At 26.1% G+C, this 19,744-nt stretch overlaps 2 protein-coding genes across 5 annotated transcripts; one reads left to right on the top strand and one right to left on the bottom strand.

The window, feature by feature from the left end:
- Nucleotides 1-796: 796 nt before the first annotated feature.
- LOC132934259 (T-complex protein 1 subunit beta-like) lies at nt 797-8,993 on the bottom strand. The gene is made up of 6 exons (XM_061000550.1): nt 8,718-8,993; nt 8,257-8,572; nt 6,188-6,520; nt 5,890-6,118; nt 1,273-1,829; nt 797-1,210 (listed from the first exon to the last, which is right to left on the bottom strand). The coding sequence occupies exons 1-6, from the start codon at nt 8,718-8,720 to the stop codon at nt 1,038-1,040; spliced, it is 1,611 nt and encodes a 536-aa protein (XP_060856533.1). The 5' UTR covers nt 8,721-8,993; the 3' UTR covers nt 797-1,037.
- Nucleotides 8,994-9,122: 129 nt separating this feature from the next.
- LOC132934258 (uncharacterized) lies at nt 9,123-19,416 on the top strand. 4 transcript variants are annotated; one of them, XM_061000548.1, is made up of 10 exons: nt 9,123-9,383; nt 11,419-11,566; nt 11,658-13,280; nt 13,334-13,571; nt 14,463-14,762; nt 15,295-15,510; nt 15,714-16,820; nt 16,891-17,083; nt 17,166-17,431; nt 19,066-19,416. In XM_061000548.1, exons 3-10 carry the CDS (start codon nt 13,174-13,176, stop codon nt 19,213-19,215), a joined length of 2,577 nt encoding a protein of 858 aa, XP_060856531.1. In that variant the 5' UTR covers nt 9,123-9,383; nt 11,419-11,566; nt 11,658-13,173; the 3' UTR covers nt 19,216-19,416. The 4 variants fall into 4 exon arrangements, with proteins under 4 accessions (XP_060856531.1, XP_060856530.1, XP_060856529.1 ...); XM_061000547.1 differs by having other exon boundaries at nt 11,419-11,581; XM_061000546.1 differs by lacking the exon at nt 11,419-11,566 and having other exon boundaries at nt 13,193-13,280.
- The last annotated feature ends 328 nt before the right edge of the window (nt 19,417-19,744 follow it).

The raw sequence follows: 19,744 nt of genomic DNA, 5'->3' as shown, positions 1-19,744 counted from the left end.
AATGTATTCATAATCAACTAGCCCCCTAGCCCTTATATATGCTCTACAGCTAAGTTTTTCAACATTTTTGATATAATGCCATGATGGTAATCAACCATTACTATTCTTCTTCCAGGTTAAACATAAAAAAAAGGAAGTATAAATGTACAATTAGTAATTAGATAATTTAATTTTTTAACTGTTTGTTAATTATGTTGTTTATGAATAAAAAGTTTCATTAATCAATTTTTTTTTGCGAAAAAATTGATATTTTAATTTTAGTAAAGATTTTTGTTTATTTGTGAAGTTAGATAAAAATTTCTTCTTATCAAATATGATATCCAATATATTATGGCAGCACATAATATAGTAGTATCAACAATATCAACAGGGCTCTAAGCTTTCAATAACAATATTTGTTGAAGACCGAAACAGTATAAATATAAAATACATTAATTGAGTATTAACGTCTTGGTACATAAACAGATACAATATTAGGACATAATCGAGAAAAAATATCAATATTGACGTCTTTACTCTTCAATGGGTTAATATTATAATAATATAATATAATATAATAATATGCGTGTGACCAATCTAGTTATACTATAATAGGTTGTAGTATAATGATATAATTTTATCATATAGTATACTTATAAAACATTAAAATAATTTTGCAAATCCATAGATTATGAAATACTGTTATGTCTAGACAGCCTACAATGGTTAAACAATTTAATATTTACGTTAGCTTATGGCAAAAATCTGATAGTAATAAACTTAAACAAAGAAGATAAAATATCAAATCAAATTATAAATTGCTTGATTAATGTTTTATTTAAACAAATATATTTTGTATAAAAAGATAAATATATACAAACATATGATGCATATTTATAAATATTAATATTTAATACTTAAAAAATAGTATTAATATTTGCATATAAAATTGAAAATTAATGGATTTATAGGAAAAAAAAATACTTTTAAAGCAGTCTTATATTGACATTCAGAATGTGTTTGTTTGAAATTAGCTTTTAAGCAATAAGTCTTTAGATTCAACAATGACCACGGTCTTCAACTCGCTTTCTCGGTGCAGCCTTGATAATGCAATCAACACGAAGAATCATTTCAGCAGCTTCTGCAGCAGATACAAGTACTTGCCTCTTAACAACAAAAGATTCAGTGATTCCAGTTGCATGCATACATCCCAAACAACCATTTTCCATATCTTCAATAAAAAATTAATACCATAAAACATTGTCTAATAAAATTTACTATATGCTTACTGACCTAGACCAGTAGTATTTTTGCCTAGGGCATGAGCAGCTCTTAATCCACTTATTAATTCAGCTGAATCCAAACCAGCATTGTCAGCTATAGTCGTGGGAAGAGATTGTAGTGCTTTAGAAAACGCTTCCATGGCTACAGCTTCTTTGCCTGGCGTTTTTGCTGCTTCAGCACTTACAGCGTTTGCCATTAACATTTCACTACAACCACCACCATAGACAATAGTTGGCTCACGGACAGTAGATGATAAAACACATAAGGCGTCATGTAAAGAACGATCAGCTTCATCAATAATCTGTTCAGTCGCTCCACGAATGACAATAGTACAAGCTTCGCCAAGAGCCACACCAGAAAAACGCAATAAAGTGCTTTCACCAATCATTATTTCTTCAATAAGTTTGCATGTTCCCAACTTCGCTATCGTAGGTGAATCAAAGGTCGATAAAATTTCACCACCAGTGACCAATGCTAGACGTTCAATACCATCAAAATCAGCATGTTCAATAGCCATTATACCAGCATCAGCAAAAAGTTGTTCTGGATAATTGTAGATCAATTGTCTGAAATAATAAAATATTATTTTAATAGTTTTGGTCATTACCACGGTTATCTACTCATGTTGGGAATCGGCGTATAATACTCTATAGCGAGTTTTGACCCACGTGGCGTACATGCGAACTAACAGCGCTGCCTGTCACAGGACCATTGATTAGTGAATATGACGTCATTACAAACACTTGTTAATATATTGATTTTTTTTTTGTATTAGTAACATTGTTTTAATTTATTAATTACTATTAAATATTGTTAAACATTAATTGTATAATTTTATATTAATGTATAGGTAGTTATTTTATATAATATTAACTACAATGGGAAAGTGCTGCATTGTTAATTGTACTTAATAAAGAAACAGTTTTTAAATTTTCTAAAAACATTTCAATGAAGATGATATTATTTGATTTTGGCAATCTGGTAGTGAATCTACATTACTTGTTAATGTAAGTAATTTTGTACTAACAATTAATAATAAAATCAATTAATTAATTTGAATTAATTTTTTTTATTTGGACTACTTTATAGACATTTAAAGATGCGATTAAATATATCGACTGTTGGGAAAATGAAATGCAACATCGAGCCTAATGAGTTGTTGTCATCACAGACAGCACAAGGACTACGTGTTACTTTACATTCTACTTTAGAACTTTCAATGTACTTGTTAGAAAAATGTAATTTTGACTATGTTCTAACTGGTAAAATTTGTCAGGACGATTTAGAAGTAAACATTAGTAAATTTATATTAAAGTAAAATAACTGAATTGCTGTGTTAGTATTTGTTTAGAAAATTTTTGGTATTACAAGACAAGCAGCTGGACCCAATGACCATCCTACCGCACCAACATTTTTGCACCTGTACAAGATACTTTCAGTATATTCGGTTTTAAAACCACCTAAACAAGGGAATTGTACTATCACAGATGCTGATGTGCCAAAAATATCTTTGGCAAATCTTCAAGGAATTTTTCATGACAAAGCCTCTGAAAGATTTGAAAAAATTGTAAGACTGAAAGAAAAATTGGACAGTTTGATAGCTAACAATGAGTGGAAGCTTGTGAAATATTGCCAGATGTGGATTCAGAAAGCGATTCAAGTATTAGAGACTGCATAGTCTACTATGTGTGTGGGTATGTTACTAGAAAAATATTAAAACATAAAAAATGCCCAACATGTATAGAATTTTTGAACAGTGACATTGCACATAAATCAGGTGAACTAGTCGTAGCTAAATCTAAAGGACAATTAATTCACCCTAAAAATTTTTTATTTGAATTTTTGAGTTTAGTGGAACATTCTTTTTCTAAACATTGTGAAGCCTTAGATGTTTTTGAAAAAGTAATTACTGATGTGACTAGTAATATTAAATTTAAGTACACCTGCAGTGTACACATAGTTGATGTCACTACGGAAATAATAGTCTATTATATTCAGATGAGGATGAGACAATATTCATACCAAGAAACTCTTAAACTTAAAAAAATTTCAAGAGAAAAAAAAAGTATCAAAATTATATCACACTTAATAATATGTTATACTAAGCCACTAACGAAATTCTAGTATAACTTTCAACTTTCTCTTAATATAGATTACATATTTTTAAAATTTTACCATTTGACTATTGTTTTCTGTTATACGACAGTAAGATAATTATTATTTACCATTTGCTGGTATAAATTTTAAAGTTATTACATATTTTTAAAATTTTACCATTTGACTATTGTTTTCTGTTACACGACAGTAAGATTATTATTATTTGTTTTATATTATATATAATATATTATATTACACTATTAAAAATATTTAACTTTTATGAGTTATAGTAACAATTATGTATTATTATTCATTATTGCTTTGTATATTTCAGGTTAAAAGAATCCGCATTAGAAATAAACTCTAGTCATTAATTTTAGTTAATTTTAAAAGCTAAGTCATTTCATTATTAAGTTAACATAAAAAATTAGCTATTTAGTAATTTAATCAGTACGCAAAAGGATACTCTATGAATATGTTCAAGTCCTGATTTATATACTTATTAATTAAGAAGGTGTCAGCACACTGTTTGTTTTCTCATTCTGGCTCATGCGCAACATAGACAAAATACATTTACGCAGAATCGTTTTTATATTTTTGAGGGTATGATATATCGATTTGTCTAAATATTTTAAACATCTTTAAATAACAAATTTTTATTTTTATTTGATAGTCGAATACTAAGTCAAATAATAATAAAATATTGAACTGTTATAATGTCATACATTCAAAAATATTATTATCTATAATTTTTGTATAGGTAATGTGGCTCGTGGGTCTGAAAGAAAACAAATATTGGGCTGACATCCTCTTAATATCTTATACAAATACGTAAAGACGACAACTATACTTACATGTTGTCTCTGTATAATTGAGAGATATCGAAGGAGAAATGTATTAAGTTTATAATAAGTGTATAAATAATAGGAAAATTAAATTTTAAATACATATTTTAGAAACAGTGTGATGAAATTATAATATTATAGTTTAATTTATGTATTTTATTTCTGGGAACTAATTATTATCATTGATTTGTGAAGTATTAAAATAAAGGTACTGAAATTTTCTAATTGAGTAATTTAATGTATTTTGATCCTCAATCCTTATTTAGCCACTATAGAAAAAAAATCAAAATCAATTAATAGTAAAATAAATACTGGAATAATATTGTAATTTGTAATGTTCATTATATCTCACCACCACCGTTATAAATAACTGCATAAAACAAAATTTCTAGTGGGCGATTGTCTCACAATTTTTATTACGCAATAACCTTGTTTACAATTAATATTAAAATTTTTACATGACGAAAAAGTTTTACATTTTGTAAATTCTCGTCTATAACAATATAATATAATTATTATTATGGTCCTGTGACTACTAGCGCTTTAGTTCATCAAAACACTGTTTTTGGGTCACAATTCTTATCTCGTCTTCCAACCTGAGTAGATAACCGTGGTCATAATCTAAGATCTATTTTTAGTCATGCACTAAGGGGTATTGATGGGTACTTTTGCTACTACAAAATTATATTAGATATTTATTATTTATTTAAAGTATTAACGAAAATGATTTGTTTTTATAGTTTGAAGTAAAAATATCATTGATTATTAAAATTACGTACACTATACTCTAAGAACGAGGGGAAAAAAATTAATATATTTTGAGATTCTGTGATAATGTGTTAGTTATTTTTTTCTGCATGACCTTATTGTTTCTAAAAATTTTTTATAAGAGGATATTAATCGCATTATTTTTTCTCTCTCTCTAACACACGCTCAACATATCAGATATACTACAGCAGAACTAACCTTATGTTGTTACTTTTAGTATTAAAGTGAGTTCACCTATTATCAAACCTAATGTTAAGAACATTACGCCTACGCGTGTTGCTATGTTGGTTTTTCAAGATATTGCACTTTTTATGTAAGTTATGCGTAGGTAAAATATTAAAGTTTTAAAATTCTTATGAATTTCATAAAAATAGAAATATAGTAAAAAAGCAAATGTAGCGACTGAATTAATGTTCTTAACTTAAAATGTAATAAAGAAAGTTAAATTAAAACTATAAATATTTTACTAAATATATCAAAAATATTTGTTATAAAAAAAATTATACAAATTTGTTCTCATTTGAAAATATATACTATAAGGGCAAAGAAGATGAATATCGTCGTTGACGGGAACAAATCTCCTGTGCCAAATTTATGATTTTGAGGTTTTGGTATCCCTAAATTCAGAAAAAACTTAGCCATTTATTGATAAAATCTCCTATGTGCTATCAGCACCGTAAAATTAATGAAAAATAATAAATAAATTTTTCTATGTGGTACCTACAATATATCATTATAAATCATATATGAAATAACTCCTATGTGGTTTCTTTATTTAAAATAGTTTTTTTAGTTTTCTGAAAACTATGTTTTTTTTCCATAGGTTTGTTCCCGTCAACGACAATATATTGTATTTTAATAACTAATTAATTTAAACAGATATTATATTTAAATTATTTTATGAACTTCGTATTACCTATTAATGAACACATTGCATTCATGGGCAAGGATTTTGCCAACTTTGTCTTTCATTTTTTCTTTTTCTGCTAATTCAAGTTCTGCAACCTTTGCCATAGAATCAACTTTGATACGAGATCCAAAAACTTTTATTTTGTCAGTGTCCATAGGTGTATTAGCTATTAATATACGAGCATTTTCTAAATGTTTTGGTTGAAATTGGCCGATCTTTTTGTCAAGAAGAAAACCTATTTAAATAAAAGCAAAAGGTAAATTAGGTATGTATTTTTTTAGAGTTAATTTAAAATGTGTTTTACCTTCATCCAAGAACGAATCTTCCAAACAACCACCTTTTAACTTTATAATTTGTATAGCTGATAAGTTTCCAGATCCTTTTAAACGCAAGATTGCATCTACTGACAGTTTGGCAAAATGTTCTTTATGTTGAGACAAGATCTTAGAACTCAATGTTGTACGAGCAATATTTAATAAATCTTCTCGAAATTCAGCTTCATTTTTGCTATGATTTAATGAAGCCATTTGTAAAGCTTCATGTGCTATCTGTGTTGCCTTTCTCCACCCAGCAATAATGATCTGTGGATGAATTTTTTGATCTACTAATTTTTCCGCTTCACGTAATAATTCTGCAGCTATATAGTTTAAAAAAAAAGTATTTAATATTGTCCATCTAAGTAGGTTCTTTATTATTAAATATCTTATTAAGTAATGTCGTATACTATAAATCGCTAATAATAAATATAATTATATTATAATTTAATACATATTTTGCATGTAGATTATTAACATAGGCAGGGTCCAAGAAGCAAAATGTGCTAAGGTAAGTAATATTATGATATTAACGTCTTCGCCGCAGTGCATAGACAGTCCTACTGTTGTCATTGGGTTCGGCAAGAGTGTGGGACAGTCAAACGGATATCAATGAGATATTTTAAGTTTGTTTTGAATGCAATAAAAATGTTTCTGACCATAAATTGTGTTCGACCTTTAAAGACTGAGCTGTGCTGGAGTATAAATATCATAGAGTTGATGAGGTCTTATGAATAAACGTATGCTAGCACAACTTACTTTAAGTAACAGTGCTAGTAAAGTTGAATTTTAGATAGTCATGAATTTAGAGAATTTTAGAATAAGATGTTTTAGATTTTAGTCACGATTAAATATAATATCCCTTAAAGATATATCTTTAATCGTGATTTTAGTGCATTTCACATAATACAAGTGATGAGACAATAGGTACCTACCAATTATTTATTGTATACTTGTATTATAGGTACAATTGCATAGTATAGTGCTTATCGGTGGTATTTAAAATTTTTTTTCATTAAACTTATTATTATGTAATAAAAAAATCATATTATTTATCACTGTTAAGGACTTTATCTATCTCAATAGGTTTTTAATTTAGTTGATCATTCATTTACACATGACCAAAATTATTCCAAGTCAAAATCACAATGACAAAAATATAGCAGCATCTGTGTTAAAACAGATTCAAGATTCTATTAAAATGTACAATATAATATATATATATATATATATATATATTATATAAAATTGACAAAAACATTATGATGTACCTACATTACCTATGTATCTTAAATTGGCTATATTATATGCAAGGGATAACATTTTTATTATTATATTAAATTGTTTGTCTAAACTTATTATACACTTTATTATCATAAGTAAACAAATGTATAAGTAGGTAGGTTTAAAAAAACGTATGACAGACATTATATACAAAATGTTTTAATTAAATTACATGTACCTACCTATTAAATAGGTAGGTAATATTGTTGATTTAATAATTGAGAGAATAGCCCACGAAATACAATAATATTCAGCGACCAAATATTTCATGTGGGCACTACGACCCGCTGTAATCTCATACATTCAATGCCAAAGCAGCTCCACTTTGTGAATGGATGAAATTACAGCACTACATAAAGCCGAATGCAATACTAGGTCATGTTTAAAGCTTTCTACTCGAGTTTCTATTGCTATTCAACCAAGATATTATTATGCAATCATGCTCCATAACAGGTAAATTGTATCCATTGGCTTCTAACAAGTTTATTTAATTGTTATTGAGTATGCAATGATGTTCTTTAACATTGACTAATATAGGTAATTTAAATTTTACTAATTAGGTATGTTAATAAATAAAAGAATAGATATTAATTAGGTACGTTATTAATTATTATGTATTTATAAAACGTGGGTACCTAACTATAAAGATAAGTCAAAATACATTTTTGATAGGTACCTATTTTCACAACTTATAAATATTTATTAATTTTAGTTGCATACCTAATTAGTAATTATACTTAACACAACTAAATACAGATAAATAATACAAATTTACCTAACACAGTGACCGATGTAGTACCATCACCAACTTCACCATCTTGAACCATTGACATGTCGACCAATATTTTAGCTGCTGGGTTATCAACTCCAATATTTTTTAATATTGTCGCACCGTCATTAGTCACTTCAACTTTAGAATCCATACCACCACGGCCTACAGAAATTAGTATCTTGTCCATACCTTTTGGCCCAAGTGTGCTTTTGACCAAATCACCAATGGCAATGGCACCGATGAAACTGGACAGACGTGCATTTTCCCCTCGGTCTTCTTCAGCTTCGCGTTTCAAAATGCGTACGGGATTCAACGAAACCTGTAAATAGTGAAATCACCGAAAGGTAACAAAAATAACCAATTAATTTGCAAACATCACAAACACGGTACAACTGGCTAAGTACGGTAAATTACGCCAAAGTCAGGCGGCTAGTTTTTACACATCATTATTTCATTAAGCTTACCATTTTAGTATTTAATTTATTACGTTCTGAACATCAATAACGAAAATAAAATGAATGCAAATCGGATAGTGAAAACTGAAAACACTGACACAATAGTAAGTTGAGTACTTCAATAGTGTGGTTTACGCCGTTTACGGAACAATCAACAACGGAACAAAAAATCGTCAATCGTTGTCCAGGCCAGTGAACACAACAAAATACAAAAACACAAGCCGACAAATAATCAGTACAAACCGTAAATTTCAAAATTCTGAAAATTAATGTACACACTACGCTGTAGTTGTCGTGGTATTCCGTACGTGCTTATCGTTTATTACTGATAAAATGTACGATTGTGTTATCATATTATTGTCATTATCAAGTATCAATACACATCCCGCCGTTTCGTGAGTTCAGAGCTAAAGAGCTTTGTAACTTACGACCGTTCTGAAGTAAATTAAGCTATAGAAGTTACGTTTTTCAATTACATTATTTTTATAAATTACCTCTACAACTATAGAACGAAATAGTAAGAGAACTTTTCGTAGATTACATCATAAAGCAACATTTTTTTTTCGTGTGTAAATGATTAATCTAAAAGTCAAAGGACTAAACGAATGTTTGATATGGAGATTCAAAATATTATCGATTTGATGAACACAATAATTACCTCGAAGAATGGTTCTGGTGAGATTTTATTCTTAATTACTCTTACTTGATTTATTTTTTATTTAATAATAATATCATATACTTCAGCAAATATGCATCTAGTATAATATTCTAGTGAAATTACAAAACCAAAGTAATAGATCACTAATTAATAACTTAAAATAAATAAATAGTTTTGAATCTACCTTATTTTAGATGTATATTTTAAATGGTTCAGAGGGGTATACTACACAAAGGTGGTTAGAGGAGTCAGTTTACCAATCAATTCAAATGCAACAGTAATGTAATTAGTTAAAATATTAAAATAATTTATAACTTTATTAAAAATCTAAATAATAGTAAACAGTTTTAAATATATGGGGATTTTAAAATGTTATCAATATTTTTTTAAAGTATGATGTTATTACTTGAATTGCAATTGTTTGTGTAAATTAAAAACATAGTTTCACCATTACTCCCTCTTAAATCATATTATATTATTTAGTAGAAAACTACTATACCGATCAACACCTTTTTAAAAATTTTTTTTTTTAGAACCTATGTATTTTATTGAGCCGAGAACGATGATGCAATCAGAAGTAGTTTTGTTCTTATTATTTAATACTATTAAATACTATTAAATAATTACTATCATTGTACATGCCTATTTACAAGGTTATAACTACCTCTTTTCAAAGCTAACAAACAACATAGTAATTCAATAAAATAATTCTTGTATTAAAATTAATTACTCTATACTCTGTTCCAAAAGAGAACAAACCGGTCGGTGACCAATTTATGCCCAGCGGCGCGCATCGCCCACCAATTTCCCATTGTTTGCATGATCACCTTGTTCTCGACGCACCAATCGAATCATTCGGCATGCGTGAAAGCGGTATGTTCTCTTTTGGAACAGAGTATAGGTCCTTATACTTTAATAAGTGACTAAATCCATCAAAGTAATTAAATTATTGTTATGTATTTGTTTAGGTACCTAATGGTCCAAAATTCACAACCATACTAAATATTATAATAATCAAATTCATTATTAGAGTAAAATTAATTGGTTAAAGAACTCTCAGATCCACAGAAAGCAATATAAAAACAAAATTGTGAAAAATAATTTTCAACGAAACGTAACACAGTCAACAGACTATTTTTTTTTATGACAATGTCCACTATAATTAAAATCTATAAATAGACATGTTGTAACTACATAGTCTTTGCAAGAGAATTTCAAACTTTGTTCTTTGTTTATTACAGCCCGAAAATATCCGGTGGTTTATTAAAAAATTAAAATTAACATGTGTCCCACATGTGTTGTTAAACAACTTGTTCATTTATTTAATTAGGTAAATGCGATGAACTATGCTACTACGTGTCTGCATTATTTGGATCAATTAGTTAGGCCTATTAGTTATCGCTGTAATTCCATGAATTAATAAAAATATAATATAATAAGTAATAAAAAATAATATTAATAATGATAAATGACAAGGGCTGGGATTTTGAAGCACTTTTCATTTTTTTTCCCAGAGGTTGCATATGATTAGAGACCGGATTTTTATGTTTTTACATATCTTTACTGAGAGTATGCAGCTCCAATTGGATAAGCTTTCTCAACGATTCATTTACCTATGTATTAGTATACAACATTTTTCAGCGTATAAAAAAGAATATTTTAAGGTTAAAGAATATTTTGTGTAAAAACATGTTTTAGGAATATATTGCCATATTGGGTTCAAATTTGCATATTTTATAAAAATCTAATAGATAATAAAAATATTTTATTTTTATTATTTAAAACTTGTTATTATTATTATTATTTTTTGAGCTCATAAGGCTGGATTATTTAAGTTTGAGTTTGAATACTTAATATTATTCTGTTTATGAACTATATGCAACTATTTTAATTTTTTAATTTTAATTTTAGTATTATTATTTTTTGAATTTATAAGTTTGTGTTACAACAGTTAAATATATAGGTACATCAGTATGGCAGTATATCACCATATTATAGATTAAATATAACTGTTTATTTTTATATACTGTTACTTTTATTTGTTTTTTTCAGTGTTTAATACATTTTTATGAAAAAGAATATTTTTGCATATAAAAGATTATTTTGATGAAATTATTGAGCATAGAAGCATCTTATTTTCAAGATTTTAAGCGCATATAAATCCAGTCTCTACTTATGATGCTCGCCTGGTCACATACCTGTAATATGTACTTTTGTATGATTCTAAGAACATTTTTTTTTTGCATTTTTTGACAATTGTTGATTTTAACATCAATTTCTTCATTTTATAGGGCTTTATTGGATTTTTTTGGGTCCAAAATTCAAACATGAAATTTTATTTTAAGGTTTTACAGGCTAATGCGAGTTTTATATAAATTTATATATATATGTATTTTTTTTTTTAATAACAAACAATAAAGTAAGTACTTACTCATAACTCGTATTGTAGAAAAACTTTGATAACAAGTTAGTGATTGGCGGCTAGGCAAAGTATATTCAGAATTAAGAAGTTTAGCCTAAAGAAATCCTGAAGTTTAGCCTGTAAAAAAATTATTTTAATTACTTTTTTTTATCACTCATATTTTACAATTTGTTAAAAATAAAAACAATTTACCTGCATTTTTTTTAGTTCATTATTTAGAATTTTAGGGCATTAAAGTATATTTTTTAGGGTCTTATAGAGCATTACATTCCCAGCCCTAGTTATGTTTAATAAGTATGGGGTAAATACTAAGTAAATAGTTATTTTTTTAATTTACTAATGATGAGGTTATCCCCAATAACATTAATGTCAACAATATAGGTATATAATATATTCTGTGAATATGCAATATTATGGACTATTATTATAAATTATTATTTATCAATTATCAATTAGTATATTTAAAATTTCGGATTATTATTATTTATTTTTATTAAATTAATATTTACAAAATTGAATATATTTTTAATCTGTGGTTTACGACTAAAATTAATTAACTCATAAGTTACTGAATAACATAGAAACAAATATATTAACTTGGTTAAAAGTAACTTAATTTTAACTTTTTAACTCGCTAATGCCCAACTTTGCAGCAATTTACAATAAATAGGTTCATTATGTAATAATATCTTTATATACCTACTTTCTTCCTATAAGAATGTTAATTATAAAGTATTAGGTATAATATACAAGGCTGGGCATTAACGAGTGAAAAGGTTAAAGTTAAGTTAAAAAGTTAATTTAATTTTAACTTTTAACTTAACTAGTTACTTTTGGCTTTTCATCAACTTAACTGTCAACTTACTAAATTTTTTTTTTAATTAACGTGAAATTGTCAAATTAATTTTTTCATTTTAAGAAGTAAGTTAAGTTAATTTATTTTGTTTTTAATTTTAATATATTTCACTATTTCAGTCCATTTTGTTTTTCATGTAAAAAAATATTTACCATGAATTGTTTGAAGTTAAAAATGTATATTATTTGAATCTAACTTATATGGAAATACTGTATAAAGTATAAACACTAAAGTCCATAATTTAGTTTTGGGTTGGAAAAAATTTAAGTATGCTAGCGTTGTATAAACAAATTAACTTTTTTTTAACTGAATAAAAAGTTAAGAAACAGTGTGTATCTGAGGTGTGTATTAATTCTAACTTAAATGTGTTGGCCTATAGTTAAATTAACTCTTAACCTATAACTTTTTGTTATTGGTGCATATTAACTTAATTTAACTAAGTTAAAAAAAAAATCATTAACTTGTCCAGCCTTAATAATCTATTATTAAATGTATAAATAAATATGAATGTTATGTTATTATTTTATTTATGGTCTGTAAATATTTAGGTGAAACATTTTACGATAGCAACTTAAAAAGGATTTTGGATCTTAATACATCTGATAATTTCAATGAAAACAAAAATCAAAGTCTTCGGTAATGTATTTATTTAAATTTATTATTATATAATGAGACATTATCATTTTCAGATTTTCTTATGTTAAGAAGGCAATTGAACTATTATCTTGTTTAAAAGAATGTCTGTTAAATCATTCTGATGATTCTACTGATATAATTTTAAGTGCTATTCATTGTGCTACAGTATCAAGATGCATACATTCTGTCGTCACTCATGGTTTTATTCCATGTCTTATACCAAGTATATGGAAATCATTTGAGAATTACCAAAAATATGAACAAACCTTCGAAAAAATTACACCTGATACAGTAATGACAACTATTTAATATAATCTATGTGATATGTATTTGAATTACAAAGTTACAAATTGATTAGTCCACAAATACTACTATGTACCTACCTAACATATTTATTTATTAGTGATAAACACTTTTAATTTTTTTCATAAACCATTATAACTAAAGCTGAGATTTAAATGCCCTAAAAAACTCAAATAATGCACTAAAAAAAATGCAATAAAAGTATAGGGAAATATTCTCTTAATATTCTTAAACCCTTAAATATGCGTTTACAAAAAAAAAAAAATGGACTAGTTATATTATGATTAAAGTGTTACAACTTAAAGCTTATATTTAGATAACAGAACCACATGAATACAATTTTAAACAAATTAACTGTTCAAATTTGCGATATTTGTATAGATGTGTGGGTGTGACACCCTCTTAAATACTAAAATATTTTTTTAATACTCTGTATAACTGTATTAACTGGTCTTTAAATAAATAGGACAACTATAATATGTGCTTAAATTAATCTTGTATGGTAATAGTATGTCATAAATAAATAGCAGTTGTGTATAGTTTAAAGAAATAATAATAATAATAATTGTAAATGGTAAATGTTTTATTTCACTATGTGAATGAACACTACAGAAAATTATTTTCATTTTATGAAAAATTATAACTAAAGTATTTTCAATGTGTGAAAAACCAGTTTCTATTTCATGAAAATATAAATTTAAAAAGTGTCTTTCAATATACATTTTTCACTTTTTCTATGTAGAAATAATTTTAGATAGAAGTATAAAGAATAAAAGATATTTTTTTTCATTTCAATAAATTTTAAATAGGTACCTATACTTAAACTAATATTAGATGAAAATTATTATTTTCAAACACTTAATTTGTTGTTTATTTCAGACATATGAAGAACTAAAATTTAATGTGAATTCATTTTTTGATCTGATAAAAGAGCCTACATTAAAAAGACTTATACTAGTGAAACATACAAATGTTTTATTAGCGGGAGTATGTCAATTATGTTTGTTACCCATTGCAAAACCCGGTACAGGAATTGCAACAGAAAGTGCTATAGATGAATTAAAGTATGAGCAATTGATAAATGAACAGAAAACATTTAAAAATATTCTCAAAAACCTAATTTTGATAAATAGAGATCCTTTATTTATCCGAGAAATAATATTTGTTCTTGGTCATAAGGTATGTATTATTAAAAAAACAAAAAATAATATTTTAGCCTCCAATATTTTAACCAAATTTATTTTACCTACATTATATTTACTATATTAATATTTAATTATTATAATATAGGTATATATATATTTTTGTAAATAACTTTTAATTTAATGCTTCCTTACTGTAAAACATTGTAAATAGGTTTGTGGTATAAATATGCATTAACTTAAAGTTAATGTAAATGTTTTGAAAATATTATTCTGTATGTAAAGTATATAAATATATGTAAAAGTTTCAAGTACCCTCATTAATATTTTTAAATTCCAAAGTAACAAACACTGTTGTTTTTTGTTTAAAAATTGAATTTGCATATTTTGATGTGATATTTTATAAATTTTTGAAATATATAATATATTTCTTTATTGTCATATATGAAAAAAATATTTTGCATTTTTCAACATTTTAGTGCATATATTTATGCTTATTTAATATTTTTTAGCGCATATTTGGTTAGTTTTTAACATGTATAAATCCGTGCTCTAATTGTTATTTACAGAATTGCCAAAAACATATAAAGCTTGGGCTTGGAGAATTATTTTCAGATTTGTTGATACAATCTAATGGAATTCAAACATTTTTAAGAGTTGCGTGTGATTTAATTTCTGAAACATCACAAAACTTTAACCAGCATGGTCTTCAAGAATGGTCAAATTTAATCCATAATTATTACATAAAATCAAAAACGAAGTATACTGACTATATTGTACCTCAGGTAAATAACAGTTTAAACTAAGTCATATATATTATACTTTTGGGATAAGTACTTGGGACATTTGAATGTATTTTATTAAGATACACTTAAAAAGTAGGTACATACTCTTTACAAGTCAGAATTTTTTGTTAAATGTTTAATAATAATAAAACATTTTATTTCTGTAGTATCTTATTCTTTTATATTGTATTAAAATATTTTAGATATTGGAGTTATTAAGATCAAACACACATTTTCATCAACTCCAATTTCGGAGCATTGCTGTTTTTTGCATTCATTTAATGTCAATAGAAAATTATAATGATTTTCTAGCATTATATATAAGCCCAATTGAACAATTAATGAAAATAAATAAAATTCAAAATGATGAAAGTATTATATTTTCAAGATGTGTTGAAGATTTACATTCCCTTTTTTATTTATTCAGGAATGAAATTTGGTCTTTAAATCCAAAATTATTGACATATGTTGCTGCAACTATATACAATGTGTATACAGCTGTTGCTAATGGTGTATATTATTTAAAATCTAAACTAGAAGATTTAGTTTTCTTAATATTTATTAATTTTTCTGATTGTAAAGATCATTTAAAACTGATAATATTTTCTCAATACCAAATTTCTGTAAGATATGATGATGATAGTGGAAATATACAAATAAAATATGTTGAAAAAGAACACCAGTTAAATTTAGAAAATCAAGTTGATTTGATTTTAGATTTAATAGACAAGCGTGCAGACTCAAAATTAATGAAAACAATGTTTATAACATTTCTTGATATGTACACAGATGTATCATCAAATGACTATTCTATAATGGAAAAACTATTCATTGTTAAAGCTATTCATCACTTAATTGAAAAAGATGATGTGCAAAAATCAATATCTACTGACCCAGAAATAGTTTTAAATTTCATTAAGTCAATACTAAAAGTTATAAGTGAAAATAATGTAATTGATGTCGAAGTTCTCTCTATCGCATTGATGGTACTTGGATGTGTACTAGAAAACACCAATAAAATTTGTCAATTTGATTGTATCATTGATTACCTCACAAAGATTTTGGAGATTGTAAAGGATGCCATATTCAAAGATTTGATTCTAGAAACACTTGAAAAAATTAAACAGATTCATAAAATTTCTTCAAAACAACCAGCGGGTATTCAACGAACAATTGATGATGTGTTATTTGATACCAGAGACCCATTATTACCTTGTAGATCACATGCATTAATGGAGTTAAAAAAATTGATAGAATCCGGAGATAAAATGGTTCTTGTGAAGAAAACAGCAATATTAATCGTAATTCAGGTATATATTAGCTGTAAAATAATAATATTAGTATCAGCGTTTTTATTCTAAAATTTTATATTGTATTTAGGAGAATTTGAAGAACACAGATTCATATTTGTATTTAAGCGCCATATTCACATTGTCTTCATTATGTTCGTATTATCCAAATGATGTTCTCCCAATACTTTGTGAAGAGTACAGCATGCCAATAAATTACAACTGTTCACCGGAAACTAGATTAAAAATCGGCGAAGTTTTGATGAAAACTGTAAAATCACTAAGTATGTATGAACACTTAGATGTAAATATATATATTATATTGTTCAAATTAAAAGTTAAAACTATAATGATTTAACATTCTAGATGAGACTATTCCTTTGTATAAAAACCGATTACTTAACACTTTTATGGCTGGCGTCAGAGACAATGACCATTTTGTGAGAGCATCGAGTCTTTCCAATCTCGCTGACATTTGTCGAATTTTGCGTTTTAATCTTGGATCAATTATTGAAGAAATAGTTAAATGTGTGGATTATGTATTGCGATTTGATCCAGAGATTGAACCCCGTAGAGCAGCTGTTTTATTATTACAAATGATCATTCAAGGAGGAGATTCAGAACTACTCCAAGTAAGTTCACAAAAAATTAAAATAACTAATATACTTATAAAAATAAATAAAATGTATATTACAGTTGTCGCTCAATAATTTGTAATTCATGGGACCGAGCTAAAAAGTTGATATATAGAGGTTTTTGATTTACCGAGTGTTCAGTAATGATAATTTTATTATATGCATACATTGTATTTATTATTTATTATTTAATTTATCATACATTTATTTTTACATTTAATAATATATAATAATATATGCGTGATTAAAATAAATAAGCCAATTTAGGAAGATTTTTTCACCAGCTTCAGCTGCCGCAATCACTTTCTTTTTATCGGTGAGCAACTTTACGGAACCCATATTCAGACTGACTATGTTTTATTAAATTTCAACAAGTTTTTACCCATTGGCTATTGCACTATTGCAGAGGTTTAGTTTGATACAATTATACAATTGAAGTAAAAAAAACTACTGACAGACCTTTCAAATTATCGAGGGGACCGAAATAAATGTATTTTCTTCTAATTTTAGATGTTTTCTCAGGGGATCAAGCATTTAGTTAGATTTATGGAGTTTTTAGAATTATTGAGGTTCAAATTATCGGGTGATGACTGTATTTTGTTGTATTGTTAATGAATTACATAATATTTAGAGTTTAATTTGATCACTAATGTTTATTGGGTATAGGTAGTCTTATACCATTAATGACAGAAAATATATAATGTTCAAAATTTTAAAATAATAAAATAGTAAAAAAATAAAAACAACAAAAATTATAAATTTGTGACAGTATGTGAGATTGCACTTAATATAGTACAAAGTGTATGTCAACAATTACGGCTTATTTACATATTTTCTATAGTTTGGGATAACAATAATAACTAAAGACCGGATTTATATGTTTTTACATATCGTTACTGGGTCTATGCAGCCTTATGAGAGTAAAAAATGTGGACAATTTGTTCGATTCCGAATGCGTAGAAAAAAGTATTTTTTGCATATTTGAGAATATTTCATGGGTTAGAGAATACTTTACCCATTTAGCATATTTTGGAATATTTTGTAAATTGTGAGAAAAAATTTGTATTTATTTTGAATTTTAATATAAGTTTCCAGAAAAAAATTTTTGAACATTTACAACTTTTTTTTTTTATCATTTCTAACTCTTACTAAAGTGCTATAGTATTCCATTAGAATACGCAACTTTTAATACCTAATCATACCTCATTGTATAAATAATATTGAAAAAAAAAATTTAAAAATTCATATTTATTTTTTGGCAAACAATGATGTTTATTATATATGCATATTTTTACATATTTTTGCATATTTTAGCATATTTTTTAAATTTTTAAGAAAATATAATGAGAATATTTGAAGGTTTCTTAGAGAATATTAGCATCATATTTTAGTTACCTATTTTAAGAGAATATAAATCCGGTCTTTAGTAATAACTAATGACGTTTAAAAATATTAGTAATAATAATCTATACAAAATATAAACTAATATAATATCTACCACAAACATAAATACCACAATATATTTTGTTTTTCTACACAATTTTGATACTAGTGTTTAAACCTTAACTTAAAAGATTTTGAAAAATTAACTTATGTATGTAATAAGTACTAACCTAATTCAATGTTCACAGATTTTGCCAGACACTATAAAAAAAATCTACCATATGCTCAAGGACCAATATCAGTACAACAAAGATGAAACTATCAAACTACATGCTCAGGTGGCAATAGAGAGATTGAATGATATAATGAAGTCATTATTTTTGAACCAAAATAAATAATATTATGCATTTTTTTTAATAAATAATATCTCATTTACGGATTGTAATAATTTATTTATTTTAAATTCTAAAATTTATGAAGTTCATTGTTTAGATTAAAAATTAATTGTTTGATTTTAGAAACTACTTTGTAGGCAAGACACAGGTACGCAATTATACAATTTTTATACTTGTTATTTATCATAAATATTTTTTAATTAATTGGTATTATTTGAAATTTTAAAAATGTTTGTCCTTGATAGTTACAACTGATGTTCACCAATTTTTCTAGTAAAGCCTGGAAATTAAGTGTAATTATCTTAAACACTTTCAAAATAATTGATTTAAATATAAATTTTATAATATTCAGGAAGACAGACATTACTGATCAAATAATGGATAAACATTAGGGACAATACCACAAAGTTTTTATTTTACCAATAGCCAATCGCCACAACTGTTTATATACAAATATATTACTTAATAATATAATATGAAACTTGTACACACAAAATTGAGCTTTACTTATAATCAATAGGTAACAAATAAG

This window comes from Metopolophium dirhodum, chromosome 1, assembly GCF_019925205.1.
Source record: "Metopolophium dirhodum isolate CAU chromosome 1, ASM1992520v1, whole genome shotgun sequence".
Classification (NCBI taxonomy): Eukaryota; Metazoa; Arthropoda; class Insecta; order Hemiptera; family Aphididae; genus Metopolophium; species Metopolophium dirhodum.
Note: the sequence above shows the minus strand (reverse complement) of the source record. Positions and strands in the feature narration are given on the sequence as shown.

Bases quoted from the DNA above. Each gene is read 5' to 3' on its own strand.
- LOC132934259 (XM_061000550.1), bottom strand. The intron at 6,521-8,256 runs GTAAATTTGTAT...TAAACTATATAG, and splicing joins TACATCGGTCACTGTGTTAG to CTGCAGAATTATTACGTGAA. The intron at 1,211-1,272 runs GTCAGTAAGCAT...TTTTTATTGAAG, and splicing joins CAAAAATACTACTGGTCTAG to ATATGGAAAATGGTTGTTTG.
- LOC132934258 (XM_061000546.1), top strand. From the start codon at position 9,314: ATGTTTGATATGGAGATTCAAAATATTATCGATTTGATGAACACAATA. The intron at 14,763-15,294 runs GTATGTATTATT...TGTTATTTACAG, and splicing joins TATTTGTTCTTGGTCATAAG to AATTGCCAAAAACATATAAA. The intron at 16,821-16,890 runs GTATATATTAGC...TATTGTATTTAG, and splicing joins CAATATTAATCGTAATTCAG to GAGAATTTGAAGAACACAGA.